This window comes from Semicossyphus pulcher, unplaced genomic scaffold, assembly GCF_022749685.1.
Source record: "Semicossyphus pulcher isolate SPU_LCO1_2020_fin unplaced genomic scaffold, fSemPul1.0.p SCAF_17, whole genome shotgun sequence".
NCBI lineage: Eukaryota > Metazoa > Chordata > Actinopteri > Labriformes > Labridae > Semicossyphus > Semicossyphus pulcher.
In genome coordinates this window covers 16,073,789-16,100,049 of record NW_027211681.1, presented here as the reverse complement: position 1 = coordinate 16,100,049, position 26,261 = coordinate 16,073,789, and the positions used below count along the sequence as shown (strand labels likewise).

The 26,261-nt window shown below is 45.4% G+C and overlaps 1 protein-coding gene across 1 annotated transcript in view; it reads left to right on the top strand.

Annotated features, from left to right (window-relative positions):
• The window catches only part of bnc2 (basonuclin zinc finger protein 2), a 90,364-nt gene that overhangs the window by 32,117 nt on the left and 31,986 nt on the right, over positions 1-26,261 (top strand). The window contains exons 2-3 of the mRNA XM_069666696.1: positions 14,892-14,994; positions 16,562-16,797. Of these exons, the coding sequence (XP_069522797.1) occupies positions 14,892-14,994; positions 16,562-16,797 (339 nt within the window). The remainder of the gene's footprint in view (positions 1-14,891; positions 14,995-16,561; positions 16,798-26,261) is intronic.

Sequence of the window (26,261 nt, the reverse complement as noted above, 5' to 3'; positions counted from 1 at the left end):
CTCTCGTTTTAACAAGCGTCTTGTTTTTTGGTCTCTGGTTGATTCCTCCCAGACTCCGGCCCTTCACCACAAATCATTGTGGTGTGCTGGTGTGCAGCTTCGGGACACAAAAGTGCCCCCGGAGTGGTGCAAAAGTAGCGCTCCTTACATTTATCTTTTTTTTTATATTACAGTGGGAAATACAAAACCAGAGGATCATTTTTTAAACAGTTTCAGGACAGCATGATGGAAAGAGCTGGTTGGAGTGACTGCTTTTAATTAGTTAAGTACAGATAGGAGGAAGAGGGGGAAATAACATTTTGCTTTCATGGTGCAGAGGGACTTATGAGCAAAGAAAGGAAGGAAGGAAAGCTGTAGAGATTGTAACATGAGTACATGCATGTGCAATTTTTGTCACAAGTGCATTATCTGTATATTTCTACTCATATGTGTGAGTGGAAATGATGATGTGTGCATGTGCTGCTCAAACGCACAGGAAAAGACCACCTCAACATCATCCTCCAGGGTCCAAACCAAATATAAGTCATGCATACTGTATTAGGACACACACGTTTTCTGCAATTCTCTGAATTAAAATGATTGAACGAGCCCTGTAATAAATGTATTTTGTATTCCCTGGTCAGATCGTATGAATACCTAAACACACAACACACTTCACATGACAACATGGGAGATCAGTGTCAGGTGGATTACATGGAATGATGGGGTGATGTGTCTTTTTTTTCCCTGCTAGCTGGAGAGCCTGGTGTCCTGATTAAAAATTTCAGCTCCACTGCCTTTCTAATTAATTAGCGAGGCCACTCAGAGGAGCGCTGTGGACCAATTAGTCTCTAGCAAGCCGATGATGCCTATCGCTACAGCATCACTGTACAGCTGTCGCTCCCCGCTCCGAGGGCGGCTGGGGATGGACCCTCAGGTGCTCGCACAGGTTCAAACAGCGGCGTGCGTGCATGCACGCTGCATCGGCTGCATGCATACACACAGCATAGCGATAATAGAAGAAGAGTGTGTAAAATACACGCAGACACGCACAAACACAGGGTCATAAAATATGTCCAGACTGAATTCAGCTTTTATTAAAAAATGATCAGAAAGAACAACATGCCTTTTAAGTGCAGTGAAGAATAAGTGTTTAAAGTGAGGATTACAGAGAAACAGCTTTTTAATGACTCAGTGTGAGGAGAGGATTTCGTCATGGGAGTTTGGCTGCAGACAGTGATGGAAAAAGCTGTCGATTATTAACAAGTCAACCAACACAAAATGGATCCATGACAATTTTGACAAATACATGATCATTTAGGTGTTTATAAAGAGTGATATCTTCCTGCTACAGCTTGTGAATGACAACAATTTGTAACTTGAAATATCTTTATGAATATTAGACTTTTAGTCTAATTAAAATCTTCTTTTTTTTTTTACATTTTTAGTCACAAGCAAAGATTATTGCACGATATTGGATTTTTTGACGATATTTTCCAACCGTTTTTGCCGAGTGCCGATTTTGATACTGATATATTAGTCACGTTTTTTCCTCCTCATTGCAGAGAACATCAAGTCTCCCCTGTAGTGGAACTGATCATGCCTACTCTTATTGTAGTGGCCCACTGGCAGATGCAGAAACAACATAATACAGTGCCAGGCTATGTACAAAATGCCAGATATATGGTTGTAACATTCAGTTTTCTTTTGTTAGGGACTCATCGTGGCGTAACTAAAGTGTGTTTTAACGGCAGAAAATATCTGCCGATACGTCATTTTCAAGCCATAATCCACAGATATCGATAACGTGTCGATATTATCGTGCATCCCTAACTTATACTAAAAAACATTGGTTTAGTGCTGACAAAAATTGGTCCTTCTATTCTTGGATAGTTCAGAAAATGCAACTAGAAAATAAAAGTATATATAAGGACGGCAATAAAAAAGATCTAAGAGCGAGAAGCAACAGTTTTTCTGATTGCCATGTTGAGCTAACTGTGGAGTAAAGACCCTGTATGACCATGAGTTTACTGTCCCTGTCCAGCATCTGTAGTTGACATTGTGAGCTGCTTTGGATTCAGGACAAAAGCCACCTGCACACCCTGGAGCTGCTCCTCTTTCATCCTGGCCCTCCCCATACATTAAAACAAAAGCACATGAAACAAGATGTTTCCCTGTTAGGTCTTGATGGTGAATTCATCTCGCATGCTGACCACAGGGCTGTGGGGGGGTGGGTGGAGCGTGGGGAGGTGTCTGCGTTTCTTTGGAGGGGTGGCAGAGTTTGCTGACTTTGTGAGAACGGACTAGTTAGAAAGCCGAGGAAGCTCATTTCCACTTCAAGGGGTCGCCTGAAACATGGCATCAGCAGGCCGCTCTCGCTCGCTCGCTGTACGCTCTCACACACACGTGTGTGTGCGCTAATGTACGCACACACTCACCATCTGACGTTCACATTTAACACTGTCTTTCCATCGCCTCCTCACCCAATGTTTATTCGTACTTGAGGAAAATGCGCTGATACAGTTTTTCTTGGAGACTGAAAAACAGCCATAAGCTAACAAAATGTGGAACTTCAAAGCCCCCTGTGGTGGTGGGTACACATTAATGAACACATCACACACAAACACACACACACATAACGTCCTGCAAATAATTCATTTTCTCTCACAAGTTTAATTACAAAGTGGAGTGAGGATTGGCACGTTTGAGCATTAAAAATGTGTGTTTGTGCAGTGCGCGCACACACGCAAACACGAGTCCCTCTGCAAGCACAAACAGTCAATACTGTAGTGGCTGATTAGTATGAGGAGAGGGGAGGAATATTGGAGAAGGACTCTCAGGAGCCACCCATGAAACATGGAGAGGATGTCAAAGCATTTTGTTCCCATCTCGTTCATTAGATCCGAGTGTGGACGCTCACACACACACACACAAAGACAAAAAGTGCACACAGTGAGAACAACACTGCTGGAAACAGTTGTAGTTATTAGATCTGCGTGTCTGACATTTTGTCGACATAAGTAATTAATTTAGCCTTTCTATTGGGAAAGTCCAAAGAGCCCAATTAACATGGCTAATATTGCTGCATCGTGTAAAAACATCATTTTTTTTAATACAGAGGGAATATTCAAATGACTTGCCTTCATTATTCAAATGTATAAGCAAAGTCATCACTGGGGAAAGAGACAAGATGGGATTCACACTCGCAGGAACAAGAAAATGATAATCAATCTTTTATTTCTGCAAACTAATCAAATATTCAGCGTGTGTGCTTTTCCTTTATCTCGCTCTTCTTTATTTGTGTCCTCTCAAATCTGAGGCAGCCGTGCTCATTATTCCTCATATGAAGAGCAGACAGTTAATGCTTTCTGTGTGTATTGATTTAGCGCCGTGTTGCCGCGATGATTGTTACTTATTTCAATTTGAAAAATCGCAGGTTTGGAAATCTTGGCAGGATGTTCGCAGGAGCGTCGAAGCAGTTTGGGGTTTTAATTGAAATTAGACGGTAAGTCAAGAGGCTTTTTTGACAGTCGGTCCAGTACACATGCTCAGACAGGAAGCCAGGCCAACGCTCGCTCAGCTGCCAAATCCCACGGCTTTGTAAGCAACACGCTGCAGAAAAAGGAATCAGACAAATAATATTCTTAATTTAGAGAGCAAAAATGTAAAGGTCAGAGGCGGCGGCGAGGGGCGTTTTATAGTTTATTTGAATCTGTTTTTATGGATTGCTATTGTGGTGCTGTGTTTTCTATTTTCACGGCTCGTTCGGGTATTTGTTTTCGAGCGAGCTCGGGGGCCCCACTACCGCACGGCCCGGGCTCTTGGCTCCACTCTCCCACTCGTATAGCTATAACAAAGTCAATATTACAAAGAGGTAACACATGTCGAGGTATGCTTCGGGCCTGCCCTGGTGCTGTGATCCTGGATTGGGACACACACACACACACACACACACACGGCGTAAAAGAATGCATGCCTTCGATTGGAGTCTGCCTACCTCCATGGAGAAAACTGTATCCCGTTTTTTTTTCATCTCTTTGCAAATTTGTTCTCTGGTTGGAGCCGGTATTTTGGCTTTCACACATGTGAAATTGTTCATGTGTGTGGGAGTGTGTGTGAACTTGTCTTCCAACAGTGTTATGTGAGAGCGCCGAGAACTTGTTGGTGTCTGTGCGTTCACATAAATTTTGACTCTGTGTGTGCGTGTGTGTGTGTGTGTGAGGGCCAGTTTGTTTTGTTTTTCCCTTACTTCAGCACATCTGAGAGAGCTTTTCTGGAACTCCTGAGCCCTGTCCAAACAAAGATGGCCGAATGTGAGGGATGGAGGGGAGGTGGATCAGGGCGTGCGTGCGTGTGTGTCTATGTATGTGTGTGTGTGTGTGTGTGTGTGTTTGTGATTTTTCAAGTAAGCTGGGACCAGAAGGGCCTTGCGAAAAACCATGAGGAGGGAGAGAAAACCGAGCCCCTGAGAAAGGCAGCTGGAAACACGGAGACTTGCGGTCTCCTCCTCCTCATCCCCCACCTCTCTCTCTCTCTCTCTCTCTCTCTCTCTCTCTCCCTGGTCCAGCTGCACTCAGATGTGTCTGCCTGGCCCCCCCACACCCACCCACCTCCCTGAATTCCTCCCCCCTTCACCCTTGCGCTCCCAAACTCAATGCCACTGCCAAGGAGAGAGAGAGAGCGAGGGAGAGTGTCGCAGCTGGTAATACTTACTGGCCATTTTACCGCGGTAAAGGCATGAGATTCATTAGGCCAGGGCCCGCGTGTTTTGTGCTGAGTACCGGCCGTGTTATTGTTAGGATGTGGTAAAATTATAAATATGGAGGGGGGTGAGGCAGGGGGGGGTTTGGGGTGTGCAGGAATCTTAGCAGAGGGGTTGGAGAGGAGCGAGCAGAGGAGGAGGAAGAGGAGAAACATGCCACTCATTAACTCCACTGCCACAGTCTTGTTTCTCATGATTGGGTGGCAATAAAAAAGTCTGTCACAATTTGTCAAAGTTAATGACTCAATGGCACACCAGCACTCAAGGGCTGGAAGACACGCTAACATATGTCGAATTAGTCAATAGCTTTATAATTGCAGGAATAAGGATTCCGGCTTCAGCCAAATGAAGCGGACTTAGAGGGTCCTGAGAGGGAGTTTGCAATTTGGTCAGGTCGATTGCAGAATGGCAATCACCGAGGCTTGGCGCCGCTTCCTGCACGCAATCGTGACTTTCTTTTCTTCTGCTCTCCTCCTCCCTCCCACCTGTCTGAGCCGCTGCGTGTCTTCTGCGTGACCTGTGACTCTGGAACAGCGTCTAGCCTCCACTTCAGCCCCTCTATCTGTGAACTTTGTAAAGGCTGATAAAGGCTAAAACACACAGATGGACTTTCCTTTGGTCTGCCGTCTCACTCTCTCTCTCCCTCCCTCTTGAAGTCACGCAAAGACACTCCTCGCTTCTCTCCCTCATTGTGCGGCTTTGGGAGTGACACTCGTGTCATTGCAGTCATGTAGCCATTGGTTGAACACCCTCCCCGTCTCTCCCTCCTCTCTCCGTCACTATCTTCTTTTTTTTCTGTCGTTTGCTGACTGAGACTGTAAATATTAATATAAGTTGCAGCTTTTTCTTGGAGTGTTGAATCAAAAGCGGGACTCGAGAGTGGTCTTCACATTATGCTGGCAAAGGTAAATAATTCCACAAATCTGTCAATAACAACAACCTGGGCACCTTTTGGTGTTATAGACGCAACAAACAAGCAAGATGGAGCAATTGGTTGCCAATAATCTTATTGGAGCAATTATCCCTGCTTCTGCCTAGTTTATACATAGTTTAGTATTTCCACAGCTGTTGTGCGTGCAGGACCAGGTGTTTACACGTAAACCGCCGCTCTGACACTCTGTTTGAACACAACTCTGAGGAAAGAAACAAATATTATTGCCCGGTCGTGTGTCTTGAAAAGCTGCCAGTCCGTCCACAGTAGTGTTCGCTTTAGTTGAAAAATCACATAATTTGCTGATTGCTTACACACAATTAGTGCGGGCTTTTTTTAACATTAAAAATGGTCAAAGAAAATAAAGAGCTATTGGCGAGATTACATCTAGGATCTCCTCCAAGATTTCTCTGGCTGGGAGCTGCTGCGAGTAGGGGAATTCACTGAGTGTGGGTGTTGCTCTGCGTGTGTGTGTGTTTGCATGAGAGGGAATGAGGGAGAGTGTGTGTGTAGGAAGGTAGAGTCCCACCCTGTAGGCTTGTGTGATGACTGAATGTCAATTTGGGGGGGTCTCAGTAGCGCTGGTCTCCTGTCGTCACACCGCTGTAAGCCTGCACCCTCTGTGTGTGTTTGTGTGTGTCCTCGCCCACGCCGACCGATGATAGCCATGGAGATGTCCCCCTGCGGAGAGGGGTCGGTTATATGTCTGGGCTCTGACTAATACTTTCTGTTTGTCTAAGGGTGTAGATGTGGAAGGAAGTAAAGAGCACCAACGCTAACACGACCCCCCCCCTCTCTCTCTCTCCGCCACTCCTTAACTCTTTTTTTCTGTCCCCTTTTCCTTCTTCTCCCTCTCTGCTTTCTCTTTTCGGTCGCACTGTGTGGTCATGTCACTCCTTAAGAGTCTCCAGACGGAAAAGCTAGCGTGTTGTTGCGCTGCCGGCTGTCACTGCGATATTTGCATTCGGCGTGGGCGATCAGCAGGCCAAGCGAGTGCAGGTGTCAGGTCTGACAGGGACTTGTCCTCATCTGGCGCAGGTCAATGCTCCCTCTGATAGGCTGGAGGTCAGAGCAGATGTGGTTTATATTGATGATTATAACGTGTTGTTTCAAGGAAGCGTGTGTGTGCGATCAAAAAAGCTTAACTCGTACAGGTATATCTGGCTCACTGACTATTGGTTTATATTTTATTAAGCTACAATATCAAACATTTGCTGGTTGCGGCCTCTAAAATACGACCATTTCCTGCTTTGAGTTTTATATCCTTGTAAATTTAAAATGTTTGGTCTCCAGAAAAAGGAGGATCTGTTAAATTAAGTTATAAAATAATTATGACCGACATTCGTTTTGATTAGGGCTTATTTTGGGGATTTTCCGTGTGTTTGCGTTGACATCGATATGCCGATGATAAAACTGTAAATATCGGTTAAACACATAAATCCGTACTCATATCGAGCTGACCTGTAACACTAACACACTATTTCAGTTGATCATCTAAAATTCAGACATAAACTTAAACCAAAAGTTGCATCATCCAGGAGAAAATCCCGCCCGACATCTTTTTCACATCACTTTCCCGACTTTCCTCCCTCCCCTCATCAGCTTTCCTCTGCAACACCTCTTCCCCACCTTTTTCCGATACACCAGCTTGCCCGCCGTCCCCCCTCCGCTCTCCTCCATCAAACCCACCCCCTTACTCCCTTGCTATCTCACTTCTCTTCCTTTTTCGCCAATGTACCCTTCCTTCTCTCTCCCTCCATCCCTCCCTGCCTCCCCGAGCCCCCTGCTTTGAACCTGGCCTTGAATCTGTGCACCCAGAGGTCTGTCACTGGGCAGATGGTTTGATCTCCGGCTGGGGAAATGCTTTGAGGAGAGCTGAGATAGGGGGCCAGGGGCCTGGACCAGGGTCCTCTGCCTGGACCTGCTGTCTACACAAAAGAGGGGAGGAACTGTTCACTCCCTTGATGCTTAGGTATTTGAACTGACAGTGTAGTCCAGTGTTAACAGTGAGGTACAGCTCTCCATCTATAGCCAGATCACAGGGTTGTGTGTCTGCTGCAGTATTGTGATATCCCTCTCCCTCTCCGTTTCACAATATCAAAGCCAGCTGGTGTCCTTTAGAGGTCCGCTTCATAAACAAGCATGACTGTCCTGAAGTACACGCACAGATATTTATCATGCGAGTGAGTCACACAGAAAGTTTCGTCATTGATCTGATTTGAAACGTCTTTGGGTTGGTGCTCATTGAGGGGAATTTTACTTTGAAACGAACCGCACACAAGCTGTTGGAAGCAGAAATTAAGCTGAATTATGTGTGTGTCTTTTATTGTGGAGAAAAAAAAAACATGGCTGCTGTTGTGTCTGTGTGCGAGGGAGAGCAGAGCGTGAGTCAGATCTGACAGCTGACAAACACAGAAAAAGACAGGACTTGATGTGTGGTCAGAGTTGAAAATGGACGTCATCCGGCCTGCCAATGGATGACAGATATCATCACTTACACTTTAATTGTTTAGATTGTTCAGTTATGAACTCCAGATTTATGTTTCTCATTATTAAATCGCATCACACTATTCAAAATCAGCTGAGATATTCATATGACAAACCAGGAAGTGGAATGAAAAGGTATGACCTCGTCAGTCTTTGGGTCGGCAGGACCTCATGTTGCTACCTCAAGACAACATTTAACAGCAGGCTAAATCAAAGTGCAACAAAGCTGAGAGCCACTGCCAAACATCTGAAAGTTATGTTTGAAATTTTCACAGATGTAATAAGTTAACAGATGAAATTTATTGTTCCCCAGTTTATGCTAAATGTTTATTTACCTCGCTAAATTCAGCTCTCTTCACCTTCAGCTCTACGTAGCTTCATAGTAAGTGACTAACATGCATTTTAGGAGATACATTAAAAGATTGATAATGAACCTCAAAGCTGTTACGACACAGAGCGCATTAATTAAGGGTGCGTGCAAACAACAGACATGGCCGCTTCCCTTTCACTCGACTTAAGGAAAGGAAGAAAAGAGAGGGGTCCCGGGTCTCCATATGAATACATGAAAACACATGCTTCTCTTCTCCTTCTGTAATCCACCGGGGACTCACGCCCCATTTGGTTCCCATTAGCATAGCTCTGGTCGCTCTGCCCCGTGTCAAAGCCCAGACGCACAGCTGCACAAAGGACAGGGACCTCTGGATCTGCGACTGCCAGCCGCCGGGCTCAAAACCAGAACTGACACGGAGGACGGGGGCCTTACACTGTGGGGATTTCAGAGGAAAGATTTTCTTATGGCTACAGTTTCCCCCTGCGCAGTTTTACGCAGTGCACATGTGATTAATTGTTGTTTATTTTGTACCATTTTGTAAGGCAAGAAAAGCTCTGTTTCAAGTCAAGTCCAATGTACAAAATCAAACAAGCAAAAATTAGCCTTGGCATGAGGTATTTGCTCCCCTGTATTTTGTGGCGTGCTATGTCTGACTACAAAGACTTTCTTTATTCGGCGTGTTTTATTTGTCACCTGTTTCCAATATGGACACTGTGAAGCCCTGATCTATCTGACTGAGCCAGGGCCCTGTTTTATGACACGCAAAGCCGCTGTGCCTCTTTTCCTACACACGTTGGCTGCACATTTCTGGCAGGAAATTGACAGAATTTCAGCAGCTAACTCATGGATGAGATAATATCTTGTGGGTGGAAGAGAGGACAAGATGCTCCCAGTGTTTTACAGTGACCCTAAGCAGAGACAAATTTAAATCCAAAGCTGCTGCTGCAAAGACGAGGCGCACACATGCGCACAGATGCGCGCGCGCGCGCACACACACACACACACACACACACACACAGGGTTTTCATTTAAGTCTCGGCTTTGCTTAACTCACCAAACAAGAAATGTGGTCTGTGGCTGTGTGTTGAACATGGTAAAGGTTTCAATTAAAGTAGGAGGAACAATACCCACCCGGCATCCAGCAGCTGTCTGGGTTGGCTTTTCCATTGTAGGCTGTCAGAGGATACAGAGAGGGACGGGTGGTGTTTTAGTGGTGTTTTCGGGGGCATACGGTTACAACATCAACCTTGAAAAATGACAGGGTTGTAATAGAGTTGTACAGGATATTAGTTTGGGATCACCATCAGTTGTGTGGTTTCATAAGACTTGTAATTGCCAAGGCGCTGTCTTTCTTGATCTCCACATATGCTGCATGGTTTAGGGTTGGACTTGTTTGCATGTATCAGTATCGATCCTTGGCCCCGAAGCCTGCTTTCCTCAATCCTCTTGGACCCTGATGAGAAGAGTCCAGGCTGAAGCCATCTTGTTCCGCAGCTCCTCTTTCCTGCATTTCTTCAGTCCATCTGTCCCGCTAACAGTGTTTTAATTGAGAGTCCTCCCCGGTCTGATGCTGGCCATTGCTGACTGTCAGTGTTTATACAATTGGGCTGGGACAGGGCCTGCGAGCCAAGCAAAACATCCACGAAACATCAAGCCTCCAGCTAAACAAAACGCAGCAGTGAGACACACACACACTTGAGCCTGATAAGAGCTGGAAATGATGCTTTCTGAACGCCGCTAGGTTAAGTTGTTGACCACAGCAGCTGTGTGAGAGTGTTGACTGGGTCTAATTGCAACAGCATTGCGAGATTACCTCCTCTTTCTTTAAGCTTTTACCTTCTATCTGCTCAAGTTATTCATGAAGTCACACACACTCAGCCCTCTGTCCTTTTCCTCACCGTCGTCCTCTGTAGTCGTGAGCCAAAGAGGAAACCCTGGCGAGACGCTCGCACACTGACTAATGCTGTGTATCTGGCCAGGCCTCAGATAACACAGCCTCCTCCCCCGGCCTGCTGTGACAAATATGTGCGAGTGTAGCGCTGGGATCCGGGCCCAAGCTTGTCCCTGACCCAGCCCAGGCCAGACACAGGTTAAACCACGGACAAATGCAACCCAGATCCGAGCTGGCCGCAGAAGTGGAGTACGTGAGAATCATGAGAAGTCTATATGATTTTGTCTCTCTCATTTCCTGTGAAAAGGCAGACACACAGTCAAACTCACATCCTTGATGATGAAGTTTTTGATGGCCATCAATGACACACTCGTCTGCTGGCGCTGTAATCACAGTGCTATCTTTCATCTTATTGCGTATGATCGATTCTGTCTCCGTCACATCACTCTTCTCTTACACGTTCCAAACTGCATGTGAAACAAAGCACAAATTAATCCCAAGAAAAAATCAGGCACAGTGCGTTCCCTCCCTGCCTTTTTCTTCCCCGTCAGAGCCTCCTCAGTTGAGGGGGCTTGCTGCTTTAATGCTTCTTAATGCTGCTGTCTGCTTAATGGGCCAGATATGAGAGGTGCTGCTAGCCAACGTAATAAGTCAGTGATTAGAGGGCGCCTTGTCACAGCAGCAGCCTCGCAGACAGTGGCACGCTCTAATTGCTGTATTAGACGCCCCTTAACTATCTTGTCAGCTGTCAGAGCCCGGCTCGTAAACAGCAGAGGTGCATTTGATATTTCCAATTGTTTATTTCCGTCTGCTGCTGCTGCTGCTGGTAGCGCCGCCGCACCGAGAGGTAATTAGGAAAGGGTTGTGTTGTGTGACATCACCAAGCTAAATTTGGGTACTCTAAATAAGAGTTTGCAAAATCTGTATGCAAGGAGAGTTCAAGGAAAAAGTATTCCACCGGAAAACATCTACAATCAGTTCACTCAAAAATCACAAAAATAAAGCTGCAGTGACGGATATAGAAGAGAGCAGAGAAGTGTCAAGTAAGAAACGAAACAACAAACAATAGCTAAATTTTAGAAGAATACATTAAAGTTGTAACCTGGAAGATCTCAATTTTGTTCTCTTTGGCGGCACCTATGGTGATAAACGGTAATTGCGGGAGCACCCAGATATCCAGACAGTGTCGCATGTGTGACGTCCACGGTTGGCTCCGGTTGTAACTCTTGATTTTCCTCGCTGACGGTCACTTTCCTTTTTAGACTGTTTGCCTTCATCTGAGCGTCGAGTTTGTTTCTTTTTCTTTTGATTTTCACTTATTTTTGAAGTCATCAGTTTCTGTAGTCATCGATCTTTTCTGTGTTTGTTCAGCCATAGTAGATTACTGTTTACTCGCAACACTTGCAAAGAGCAGAAAAGCAGCCCCTTAGCTCCGCCTACCCTCTCTGACAGACCAACCACTGCTGGGCGATGGAAAACAAGTCACTAACTGGGCGCCGCTTGTGGCGAAAGGCACCACCGACATCCAGTCTGTAATACTGCGAATGCAAAGGCTTAGGCTCAGTCACCATTGTTACCTCATGTGGGGATAGATAGTGACATAACAGACATTTATTTAAATGAAAATCTTCGAGGTCGTCACTTTAAAGATGCATCCTTTCCTATAGATTCAGATTTGCTGACAAGACTGCAGGTTGTTGGCATCAAAAAGAGGGAAAACTGCAAGTAGGAAACTGCATTTGACTGCATTACAAAACAGCCGTATGAGCACAGATGTGGCTTCAAAGCAGGACAGCAGGTCGACTGTATCTGAAAGGTCACAGGTTCGACCCACGTTCATGAACAGCCACCTCTGCTGCTGCTCAAGTGTCCTTGAGGGGAAACGCTGAACTCACTTACCGAACGTTGCCGGGGATAAGAACGTCAGCTCAGTGTTTAATGTATGTACACTCAAACCGACACGTGGCGTGTAATCCTCACACACACTGCGAGGATTGCCGTGGCTGCACCTGGAGAGCTTAAAAATGGTGTAAAGTCAAATAATCTCTGCCTCCTGTCTCGTTCGGTGTCAGGCGGCGAGGTGACATGGTTAGAAGTGGTGTAATTTTGTGTTTAATCTTGGATTAGCCCATGTTCACTTTGACACCTACGGTTGCTAATCTGGTTTACAGCACCTTAGGGTGCGCAGGGGGGATTCTGATAGATTTTATGGTCCCTTAGTAGATTATGACTGAGCTGAGTTTTACATCCTGAATTACAGGATATTGGTCTAATCCACTGACTGGGTTATGTGATGTGCTGCTGTTAAACGCCAGCATGTGCACTTGGGTCAATGCTGGTGTGTTGGAGTGTGCACAGAAGTAAAGAGGAGAAACACTCTTGACCTCTGCTGCATGACGTAAAGGCTCATCCTTTTCTATCTGAAAGTGCTGATTGACTGTTTCTGACATTGTGAAACACAGGCTGCTGTTGCAGACGTGGACTCCGACCCGTCTGTGTCACAGTATTGTCACACCGCTGCCTTACAAGAATAACAGTGAGACAATATGAGATAACACGTTGAGAGCTGATAGTGAGGTCGTAAAGTTTGAGGCTCTGCTGTGAGGACAAGAAGTTTCTCTGTCAAACTCTTCCTCTTTTTTTTCCTCCTCTCCAACAGACACCCACACGTAACTCCACAGATCTGCCTTTGCATGTTGACCTGACAGGTTTAATCAGAATTTCATTTGCTGAAAGAAGATTTAAAAAACTTTCCTGTAAAAATAAATAGGCAGCTACTCTCAGCCGTCACCTCGTACACTGCACTCATATGCCTGCGTCAAACATTCCTCACATTTTCTAACTGTGTAATTTTAGTTTTTACAGATGAGATTCTTTACAGCCGAAAGAATTAACTCAGAAAATCCTTCAGATATTCAGCACTGACTCAACACCATATGTGCTACATGCAAAATACATCATCCTCCTAAGTTTAAGTTATTAACTTTTTTAAAATTTTTGCACTAGCAGCCAACATACTTACTGCAAAATCCGGAATATAAATCGCACCAGAATAAAAGCCGCAGTCTGTGTCTGGTGCTGTCCCAGAAGAAAAAAAGTTTTCTATAGCTATTGCAAGTTATTTCAACACTATTTCAATTTATTTAACACATTCAAAACACACAAATTACAGCCTACCGTCTGTTTTTGCCATGTCGAGTTTGCAATCCTGCCAGCTAGCGGTAGTTAGCAGTCTACGGTAACGTTGATTGTTGTGAGGGCGGCAGCTGCAATGGCAATCGTGACAGTGCATGTCCGTGATGAAGCGTTGGCAACAATCAAGCTAGTTTTTCTCGCTTAAAACAGCGATGAAAACAGCACTGCGGCATGTTGTAATAGGAGACATTGTAGCGGCTTGGACCCGAACCTGTTTAATGCAGAGATGTGACGTCACCACTTCGCAACCGGCAACGTTAGCTAGATTGTAGCGCAATCGTCCTCTCTCTGCACTTTATACTGGCATATTGGTCGCACCGGTATACAGGACGCAGCACACTTTTTAGATGAAATAAAAAGTACTAAAAGTGCATGCCAATGTAAAGGACACATAGTATTTGATTGTGTTGAAAGAGACAAACAGGTTTTTGTTCTCCATAAGCTGCATCAATCCTCCTACAGCCTCAGACTCCCTGCAGGCAGTTTAGGTTGCAGAAGTGTTACTATCTTTATTCATCAATTCATCTTGATAATGTAAAAAATGTCTGATAAACAAGGATCTGCCAGCGCTTATAAAGATTCATGTTCCCAATTTCTTTTTTTCTCTTCTCACTCCTTTCACTTCCTTGTTTCTCCATGTCAGAGGGAAATTTACGGCTTCCAGCTGCTGCACTCATTTGGAAGATTAAGCTGTATTCATTTATGTGGGTTTCTGTGTATATCATACTTTTTCTCCACGCTGTACAAACTCCGTGTTGTTTGGAGAATGTGAAACATCTTAGAGGATCATATTAAGTTGTGTAAAATGTACCTGAAGAGTTTTGTTAGAGTTTTTTTTTAGCAGTGAAGGATTAAGCCTGAGCAGATGACGCATTGTGCTGTACCGAGTTGCCCTCGTCAAGTCTGGACACTTAACCCCTCACTACTAAAAGCTTTCCGGGGTCAGACTGAGTGCAGCTCCAGTGTTGAGTAATGGAGCCTCAGTCAAAACAAGTTACATTTCTGTGTTTTCAGGGAGGGAAGTCCTTTGTCAGCTCGCATGAACTCTGGGAAATTACCTTATAGAGAAGTAGATTCACACGCTGGAATGAAATGGTTGTTGGGAAATCTGAAAGTTTTTCTTTGTGGCTGCAGCTGCTGACATGTTGTGTCACAATTTAAAGAAACTGTTTGGAAAAGTATTATGTTGAGTGTGGGATGAGTTTTTGTGTTCTGTATTAGTTGTCTCCTGCTGGTTGATAAGTTTGCTTCCTCTGCTCTTGCTTTATTATCTCTGTGATTGACGAGGATGTGTCTGTCTCTCCTCTCTCTGCAGGCCATTCGCTGCACACTGGTGAACTGCACATGTGAGTGTTTCCAGCCAGGGAAGATTCACCTACGAACATGTGACCAGTGCAAACATGGCTGGGTAGCCCATGGTAAGTAAATCACTGCTAGCCTGATCTGTGTTTCGTTATATAGTGTAAATTAATATTAAATAACTGATGCGTTAAAACTACCGCTTCTTGCTGTGGAGAAAATGCAGGTGCAACTGACATGAATGCATCTCACACATCTCACTTCTATAATATGTTTGTAAAGTTGCTGAAGGTCGCAGCTTCTCTCTCTCCTCTGTGGTTGTGAACCGACTAAAATCCCAAAGTTTTTTCTTACTTTATAGTAAAAGCAACTTTGTTGTTTTTGTTTGATTCTGTATTTTTCTGCTGCTTTCAAAGTCTTGTTTTTGCAGCTTAGATAAATAAAAACAGAGCACACAACCACAAGACAGATAGAGAGGCGCGAGACCACACGTTTCGAGTTTTTCACGCGGGTAGAAAAAAAAAAGGGCGAGGAGGCAAGAAAAGTACAAAGAAGAGGAGGAGGGGAAAAAAGAAAACACCTGTTTGGCTTGCGTCCGCACAAGAGCTGGGCCGTGGGCCCTTCAGCGGATCGCACAGGACCCCATTGACTATTTTTTAATCTCTCCCTCTGAACTGTCAGGCACCCGTCTCTCCTCTCCCCCACTTTTCATTTCATGTCGGCATTGGCAGGGACTCTGACAAGTAGTTCTTCATTTTTTATTATGTTCGTGTCTGGCTGCGCTGTGTTGTCAGGCAAAGCCCTCGTCAGCAGGAAAAAGCCGTCCCGGGATCAGAGAGAGACCCAACCAGGTGTCACCCAGACAGGCAGGGGAAAGAGGGGAGGGAGAGAGAGAGAGGGGAGGGGGGGAGAGAAGGATTGAGACAAGGGAGGAAGAAAAGTGAGAGTTGACCAGGTGTCGCCCAGACAGCCAGAGGCAGAAAAAGGTGACTGAGGTCGTAATAGACGGGTCAATAACAAAACCTACAAGCTGGTTTTTATGCCCTGAGTTCTGCCTCTCAGGCAACATACAGACTACTCTATCCTGGTATCCATGTTTTAGGTGTGGGATGGGGATTAATAATGCAGTAACTTACATGACATTTCTTTGTTTTTGTTATTATTATACAACATGAATTATGACAAGCCCGATTACCTATTTAATACCTTCTTTGCTACAGTTGTAGACTGACGTAGGCTGAAAAACCTTGGGCTTCATTGTGTCTCCACCGCCCACTTCTGAAACCAGTCCCACATCTTTGATTTCATAGTAAATAAACCACTTTAGCTCCTGGCTGATTAAGTATAAATAAATAAGATACAAAGTAATGCAATAAGAAACGCAGATCCAGCCAGCAAACAGAGAGAGTGGATCTAATGCAGGTCAGGATGGAGACAGAGGAGGCAAATAAAAGTGGAGATGCAAGGGCAGCGTAACTGTGAAAGAGCCAGAGATTAGATTAAATAGGAAGAATGGCAGATAATTACGGTAATGTCATTGCTTTTATCTGATTCATACGTTATAATCAGGCAGTGCTGACCGTGCAGCAGCCTCCAAAGGAAGATTTGAGATGAGAGAGAAACTTGATAGTCATTAAGCGTATCTGTGTGTCTGTGTGTGCATTTCTCTCCTCTCTCCCTGCGCAGCTCTGGACAAGCTTAGCACCCAGCACCTGTACCACCCCACCCAGGTGGAGATCGTTCAGTCCAACGTGGTGTTCGACATCAGCAGCCTGATGCTGTACGGCACCCAGGCCGTGCCCGTGAGGCTCAAGATCCTCCTGGACCGGCTCTTCTCCGTGCTGAAGCAGGAAGAGGTGCTGCACATCCTGCACGGCCTGGGCTGGACCCTGCGAGACTACGTCAGGGGCTACATACTGCAGGTCAGCGAGCAATACGTGTGCTACAGTGCAAAACGCATGCAAAGCATCATGTGGGTTTAGTGTAAATGTCAAGTGTGCGTATTAGCGGTGCTTAACCCTCTGCTTACACACAATACATCCCTGCTAGCTTTTTTTATTTAAGGTGAAATGAGCACCTTTCTCTCCAAGCGTATCTACACAATTCCCCCACTGCTGCAGTTATTTTGAGAGGTATTGATCAAAAGGAGAGCAGTGACAATCTAGGCCACTTCAGTCCCATTGCCCATCCATTTTCTCCACATTTTCCCTGCTGTTACTTCTACTTCAGTCTGCCCCCTTTTCCTGCCCTGTCAACACTATGCCCTCCGCTGGAAAAAGGAGGAAAAAAAAGTGGAGAAAAATGTCACGCCAGCAAACTATAAAACCACTGTAGTGCGTTTCCTCTCCATCCTTCCCTCCTCCACCTCCTCTGCTCCCCCCCCACCCCCCCCTATAATTGCAGTCAGACACATTTCTCAATCAAAGGTACGGAGGTTTTGGTGTTGAAACCCAAACCAAAGTGTTCCTGAATGAATTAGTTAAGAGCAAGTGAACATGTGCATGTGGTTAGCTCCGCGTGTGTGTGTGTGAGTATACGTATGTGTGTTGTGTGTACATGTGCTTATCTGTATGTGTATATGGTTTGGTGTTCCAGCAGTGTAAGTGGAACAGCATGGTGGGGAGAGGGTGGTTTGTATGTGGAAACGGCTTCTGTGAGTAAAGCGCTCGCAGATCCAGCCCCTCACTCTTAACGTCTTACGCGCACAGGGACACGCACATGCACAAAATACACATTAGCAACCCAACATTTATAAAGGAAGATTGTTTGCTAGTTTTAAATGAAAGGTTTTGTGTGTGTATTTTAAAATATATGTGTAAAAAAAAAACAAATATCAGAAAATCTAGTAAATTAAATCAATATATTAGTTATACTACACTCTTAATTTAGTAATATAATCATATTTTCTTCTCACACTTAAGATATTTTGTTAATTTTCTGGCGGGGAAAAAACTGCAGAGGATTTTCTGCCATTTTTTCTTGATTAAAAATGATCAAAATTTCTAAATAAGCTGCCTGCCAATGTAATTTCTGCTTTGAGCTCTACAAAGCCTCCTCACCATTTGATTTTCATATTATCCTCGGGAAACGCTCCAAGTCGTCAGTGTGAGAAAGTTGTTTTGAGTAACCTTTGGAGCCCTGCGGTTCCCATATCGTAGCCTCTCTGTGTTTATATCAGCTGGTTCTAATAGTCAGCTGGTGGGAGCACCGTTGCTCAACTGCTCAGCCTCATGTCACGCTACTGGCTAAATCCTCTCGATCTCCTCAGAAGGGGCTTCAAAGAGGCCGCGGCCCGGCGAGAAGCAGCCAGTCACTTAAGGACAGTAAGTAGTCATTGTGCGGCCCTATTAGCCTGTAAGTAGCTATGAAATTCAATCATTTTCCCTGAGCCTCCGGGCAACACTTTGTGTCAGGGGTGTGTTCCCCGCCACTACGCCGCGCTAAATGAGAGATAATTTCAGTGGAAGAGTATTGCAGATGATAGGTAATAAGTTGTCTTTTTGATATTGATGTCAGGGGACATTATTTGATGATAAATTACTTTACTGTGATCTTTGCAGTCAGGCCTTCAAACGCTTGCTCCTACTCATTTAGCATTCGAATAAAAGGGTTTAGACCACAGGAGTGATCATGGTAATTCTATCTTAATGAGATATTGTGTAAGACATTATAATTAACCAGCATATGCATCCACGATTTCTGATATACAGTTAACACATTTCGAGTCTTGTTTGAGATATTTGTACGTACCGAAAGACATCTGTCCGGAGAACTGAGGATGCTTAGCTGACAGAGTTAACGTGCAGCCTGACCACTGGATGTGTGTGGTGCAGGAGGAAGGAAAGCACACATGCAGAGAACACAGGCGCAGCTTGTACCAACACATTCCCTCTACATTTAAAGCTCCTGTGAGGAGTTTTTCGCTGGTAATGAAAAAGACTGAAATTAATTCAATTAAGGCAAACCAGACCATCAGCGACAAGGTGGATTATTTCAGCAGAAAAAAAACAGCAGAGAGAAGAGGTATGGCTTTGTCCACAGGGGGCGCCAAAATCAACACATACCTAAAGTTCCTCACAGGAGCTTTAACACAAATTTAAAGAACGCTAAATAGTTAGCAGTAGGCATTATTAGTTGAAATCATTAATTACATCTTCTCCTTCTCTTTCATTTAGCAAAGTGAGTACCTGTGTTTGTGGCACCCGCCGACCTGCCTCCCCTCTGAAGCGTTGGTCGCATTCAATCCGAATAATAAGCATCAGTGTCGTCTCATCACCAGCTGCAGACGTTTCCACATTAGCGCTGTAATTATCATCATTACCGCCATCGTGATCTCGTTTATATGACCCTGCAAAATACACTAATCTTCTTCTACATTAATGTAATATGTCACCGTGGCTTTTAAGGTCCTGTTGACAGAAGGAATTAATTAACGTCAACATGTGAGATCCACTCTGCCCTCCTCCGTCCTCCGAGCCGCTCACCGCATAGCTAAACAAACGCGTCGTAGAGGTGTGACTAAATATGCGTACGCTCTGCAATTTTCCTTTGTAATAGGCCCCTTACACTGAATAAGTCAATCGATATTATTAAAAGCTCAGTCGATTATGGTGTGGATGGAATTTTGATTTGCAAAGGAGAGGAATTATACATGACATCAATAACCATTAAAATGAATGATTGTCTTTCTCTCCCACTCTTGTCTCATCTTTTTATAAACTGTTTGTAGCCTGACCTTCAGTCCTACAAGCGTTCTCTGAGAGCATTAACACACTATTACACTATTAAATCCACACAGTCAGCTGCTTCACTGTTTTTCATGTAGCATAAGCGCAGTTATTTTTACTTGTTAACCAATTAATTACAGTTTTGCACACGTAAAAACCTTCAAAAACTACTTACTTATATTATTTGTGATGATAAATCTCAACTTTTTTTCAGTAAATAGTCATCAAACATAAAAAAAAATGTCTGCCCTTTACACTTCTTTATTTCTCTGCCACTTCTCCCCTCTTCCCCCTGACCTCAAGTTCAATCCAAGACATTATGAGCCGAGCACAGACACATTTATTCTTTCGCAGAATTCTTGCCCTTCACTTTGGCAGGACTTTTACTTTCTCCACTCCTCGGACTTTCATCCTTTTCTCCCTCCCTCTATCTACTCATCCCTCACTCCTCTCCCATGGTTGTTTCCAGACAGACCCAGAGCCAATGTGCACCAGATGCCCTCCTCCTCCTCCTCCTCCTCCTCCCCATCCCGCAGCCTGTCACTGCTCACTCCTCTGTTCGATACAGACAGATGGAATTGCTATCAGTACCGGCTTCTCTCTCCCTGTCTCAGCCTCTGTCTCCCACACTCCACGCTGTCTATTTTGTCTTCCTCTTTCTTATCCCTTACCAAGTGAAAAATAAGTAGAGAGAGAGAGAGAGAATGAGCGGAAAAAAAAGAGAGGGAGAGAGCCTTTGCAGCCAACATATGGGCCGAAGCCCAGGGTTTTCCTGAGCGACATTCTCAGTAATGTTCTGTCCTTGTAGAACATTGGGCTGCCTCCACTTTTATGAGATGTGGTTTTCCTGACTCCACACGGCTTCCAGAAGACCCAGATGGAACCGCTAACAACCCCCACCGCCGCCACGCAACCACACACACACACACTGTACACACACAAACAGCCTTAACCCCTAATTGCACACACACTCGCTGGAATGCTTATTCAAACTATCGGGCGCACACACAGCCACAGAATCACACTCGTCTCCCCCCTCCGGCGCGGGCTTTGTTTCAGTGGCAGACGCCTTAAGAGGAGGAGGGTGTGTTTAAAGTTATCTCCTCAACTTTCTGGTTCTTTGTCGACGTGTTTGGTAACTACATTGTGTCTCTAATGAGCATGAACAGTGGAGGTAGCTTTTTTTTCCAGCGTTGGAGGCTGCAGGAGGGCTGTGCTCTTATTAAAAAAAAAAGCTAGTGACTGTAATGTTCTACATGTGTACTTACACATGTGGAATATGAGATGTAATTACATGGATTAGGGTGCAACAGCGTTCGTGTAAGACAGGAAACCATTTCCAGTTGCAGGTGGGTCCTGAGGCCTTAGTGAAGGTACCACTCGGCTGCTCTGTAGTGGCTTACAGAGGTATTTATTGAGTTAGAGTCACATTTCAACATTTTGTTCCTTTTTTCCCTTCGCTGCTCTCCCTCTCTCCGTTTTCTGTCTCTCACTCTGTCAACTGTGAAGGGCACCGTATCTCTTGATCCTCGCCTCAGAAACTTCCATTTTAGGCAGTCGGGCTCCGTGCAACAACATTTTTTGGACACAATCCCCTTCTCCAATCTCCTCCATACGGCACACTTGTAACCCCTATTTTCCTCCCTGTCCTCCTCTCCTCCTCTCCACCCTCCATCACCTCCCCCTTCTCTCAGAACCTGTTTTCTGTTATCACTACTTAATGCCTCACCCTGGGAGATGGACGGGGGAGAGAGCATTCTCCTAAGGTGGAAATTCTTATGTTCATATGGTTATGATTTGGTGGGGAGGTCAGGCTCCATTTTTGCTGGAAGGCTTACGGTTGGCTCTGTGCTGGCCGTGCTGGGCTCCAAGCACTTCAAAGAGGGCCGGTGTACTGAATCAAGGTGATTCTCACCCCCCTGCACACACACACACATACACACTCACTTGTCCTGCCTGGTGCTCTTAAGGGTGTCTTCTCCCTTCTTAGACGCAACCGCTCACTTCCAAGTAAGCTGGAGATAAAAGGATGTGATTTCAGATTAGCGGATCAGTCAGAGAGAGGTGGAGGAGCGTTATCAGCGAGGCATTAAAAACATTTGATAGCATAACCAATTTTATATAAAACACCACACAGCTTTATCAACACAAAAATATAAAGTCCGGCGTGCATTATACCAGGATAAACAATCTGAAAATCATGTGATGTTTGCAGAAACTGTCACTTTTTTTTTCTCACAGCTTGCAAAGCTCACAGCCAGCTCCTTACACAAGTCCTGCCCATGCCAAATCCTCAGTCCGGCGCTTTTCAATCCTGAACCCCGAGCCTCAAATGAATTCAAGCTGTAGACGCGAGGTTATGAGCAGGTTACATTGTATGCAGGAATTTGGGAAATAATTCCCCTTATATTGGATTTGGAAGGTAGTCTGAATTTCACCGTAGATATGATGAAGGCTAAAAAGCTGCTGCAAGTTTAATATTGATAAAAGCGTAATAGTGATGAGAGCAGCTAGTCTGCCTGGTTTTACATACTGAAAACACCTTTAAAGTGCAGCTTGAAGGGAAAATAGCTCCTATAGAGGAATTTAAAATGTTTCATTGCTCTAAAGTTTCATTTTTAAGGTGCACTGAACGCAAGCATTCCCTTTGATAAGCAGAAGTCCTTTTCTGTGTATCTCTCCTCTCTGCGTTGAAATTACTGATTCCTTTTGTCAGATAGCTTTCAAGATGTTCGGGTAATATCAGGACTGCAGAACTGCTAGTGAATGATCCGACTGTTGTGAATGTGAATGATCTTCATTTTTAAACCCTTTAAGCTTTAAATCTGCTTCTTCTTCGTCACCTCTTCTGTGTGCTCATTTTCTCTCTCTCACAAGCTCGACTCACTCCTCCTGCCGCCTCCGCCGTCACCTCTTTCGCCGTCGCTTCCACGTCTCCAGCAGAGGGTTAGGGATGTTTTCTCAGCGTGTGTACTCAGGTCTTAGCTGTTATGAACTCTGCTGTGTTGTTTTCTCATTCTATACATTGTTGTTTCTACGTGACGTGCTCGCTCCCTCCTGCTGCCTTAGCATTTCGAGCGATAGCTGTGGTTCAACCCTTCACCATCTGCATCATAACTGTTAAGAGGCACCTGGCTTTTTACTAACTGCTCATATACATATGGTATACAGTAAAAAATCAAGTATGATCTTTTCCTGCTAGCGTGAACAGCGTCTTTTAATAAGCGAGTTATTTACTGATTAAAAACATATTTTTTGACTTGCATGTTAGCACACGCTGAGCAGGCCTGCAGGAGCAGTTCATACTCCAGGATCATGTATGCTGCACGAGCGTGATGAAGAGCCGATACACACGGCAACGTCTCCTCAAGAGACACTTAAGTAATTACATCACATTTGGAAATCCCTTTAATGCATCCATTACATGCTTGGTGGCCACCATCAGAATGTTACTGCAACTCAGGATGAGTGACCCCGCGTTTGGTCAGATTTAAAGATCATGAATTTTCCATGCCACAACGTATGGGGGAGAGAGAGGCCTCTTCGTGTGTGTGTGTGTGTGTGTGTGCAGCGGGGTGCTCTAATAAAATGGGATCAGGGAGTTAACGTGCTGGGCAGGGCAAACATGGGGAGTGAAAATGATATGTTTAACATACATGGTCGAGGGGGCTCCCATGGGATCCCAGCAGGGGTTTGATCAAGCTACACTCCGCTAGGCTCCACACACACACGGTGTGTAAGCGCCACCTTCTTACCCATTTCCCTCTCAAATCCCCGCGATAAGGCCGACTTCAAAGCCTCGCAGCCGATCCTACAGCTTTATCCGAGATGCCGGTTTGATTCACCGGCTGCATCTCTCTTCCCATGGCCCCCCTGCCACACCCCATCACACGCACACGCACACAAGTTCAATCTATATGTGAGAAAAGCCGGCATCTCTGTCCACCTCAAATTCCAAGTGAAGAAAAAGGAGCCACCAGTGCTTTTCTTTTCCCCCCTCTAAGTTCCACTGGCATGTCGTAATTAGAATAAAAAGGAATATTCTGCCTGTATTAACGGGCTGCCTTCTTTCTCCCTATCATCCCCTCTGCTCCTCCTCCTCCTCCTCGCCTGCTCCATGTGATATGCATTACACTGATCAGTGTAATGGGATCTCTGGTTCTCTCACTGTGCATTTGCCTTTCTCTTTCTACCCGGTGTCCATGCCCCCCGGGAGGATTTCCTCAACAGGTCCTGGCTGCCGCCCTGGTGCGGCTGAAGCTCCCCCACGAGAGCCTCTCATAGTCTGCCGTGCGCCCTAATTGAAACTGGGAACCTGCCACGCTGCTTATCAGGAATTTTTATTTACCTCTGCCAAGCTCTGCCTTCTTTACTTTTTCAAAGCGGGCCACGTTCTAATTACCTCCTCAAACAGAATCCCTCTCTCTCTGTCCCTCGCTCCATAGATCCCTTTTCATAAGTTATAATATCCTGTCTCGCCTGCGCTGGAAGGAGGAAATGGCTTCTGAATTCTGAAGTGGCTTTTCACGGGGCTACGGGGGGGGTTTGCTGCTGCAGAGGGAAATTGAATTTTACTTCAAGGTCAGCGACACTAATGACGATGTGGGAAGGTGTTGATCTCTGGAGCACGGGTTTGTCTAACAGCACCCCTCTGTATTGATCTGCGGCACAGATTTCAGTCCTGCATTGATTGTGAGACTGAATGTGGAGGAAATCGCTTGCGCAGCATATAAGCAGTGATTTGGGACTGTAGTCGCTCTCAGGGTAAATAAATAGATGTTTCCAAGAAAACAAAAGATGATAAAGTCTAAAAACAAGTAAGATGAGGCGCAGATAAACAACACGAGGAGCTACAGAAGAGAAATGTCCTGAACTGCTCCCCCACATCATGACTGATGCTTAATATAGCAGTCGGAAGTATACACACACTCTAAATACCACTTGAGAATTGTTCACTCACACACACTGTACTTTCACCGGCTCAGAAATACATCCACCCATACGCACACGCGCACACACACAGTATTTTAACCAATCACTTTCATGATTCACTGCTGCTTGTATGCGCCATGGTTAGTTATGGGTAGGTGCCCTGCGGTGTGAGTGAATGTGTGTCACTTCCCCCACAAATGGAAACATTTAGACACTGAAGTGTGTCCTGAGGTGAGAGCTGTAGAAGCTCTCACTCATAAAGTAGCGGGGAGGCAGCCTGTGGAGGAAATGAGCTAGGCAGACTGGTGGAGGGCGAGGAGGAGTGTGACACACACACCGGAGGACCTCACACACGCACACGCACACACACACACTGGTGACTGCTGTGGCTGTTGCTTACCATCGTGTCTATCACCGTCTCAGTTTTGCGCCAGCGGCTCCAGCTGTGTTTGACTTCCCGTGTTTCTACGTGATGTTTTGGCGTCGTTGGCAAGGAGGACACAGTCCCTACTGTACCCCCGCGTTGTGTGGTAGGGGCTGAAAGGTTAACTGACCCCGCCGTGAACCGACACCCGCGCTGAGACACCTGTGGAAATGCGCCGCCGAATACAAAATAACGTGGCGCTGTTGCTGAAATATAATGCAGCTAGTTATTTTAAATTCCACTTCACAGTCTCTTTCTGTATATTTTTTGGTGATTACTAAACAAGTCGACACCTTAGCAGCTCGCTAGCCTGCTGCAGAGCCCCATCTTTTATGCCTCTGCTCCTCTCCTCTTTCGTTATCCTCCCGTCGTGCACGAGTGCCTTTATTAAGCAGGATGACCTGTCATGCAGGTGTGAGGAGAAGGGCGATGACTCCCGCCGCCCTCCACCTTCTCTCTCTCTCTCTCTCTCTCTCCTGTCCGAAGACGACTCCACCAATTGGTCGGGCTTCACTTCACTTCAGACAGGAGCGGAGAGGTGGACGGAGGGGTTGAGAAAAGGAGGAGGAGGTGGTGTGTGAGTGCACAGCCATACTCTTCTCCGAGGAAGGACCCCGAGAAACTTCAAAGTCAGTCCATCTGCGTCGTAGGTCAGCCTGTTTTTAATGGTGATTAGTATTAGCATGAGTTGCAAGCTTAAAGACATTTTTTTGTTTGTTGGTTTGTTTTTATCCCTAGCCATGCCAATAAACAATCAGTGCATTAAGTGGGGAGCAAATGGAATCAATTCATCCAGTTTTGCGCAGATGAGTGCAGAAAACGAGGCGTGAAGCAGCCGCTCTCTGTGTTTGGAGTGGCTAATTAGGAGCCCATTACAGGGCATCTCAGCATGGTGCTACCCTGATTGTTTATTAGAATTTCACTGAGGTGAAGGAGAGCGAGCGAGGGAGAGAAAGAAAAGGGGACTAATAGTAGTAATAAATGGATAATAAATGGATACCTAACAGACACACACACACATGCAGCCTTGGTGAATGCCAGCCCCTGGGCCTCCTACAAAAAGGGTTCTTGTAAAAGTGAGAGGGGGAAAAAAAAGGAAAAAACCTCCACCAGCACCGTGCATATGCTTGGCTCCGTCCTCTTAAAGACTGTCTTATTAAATGGGTAAGTGGCTGAGTGCTGGGACCACCGAGTGAGCCGTGCTGTCACTGGCACACTGCTCTCTGTGGGCTGAGTGCTGCAGGCGCAGACAGGATATGATATAGGGTCACAAGACATGATGGTTTAACACTCGGTGATGCGT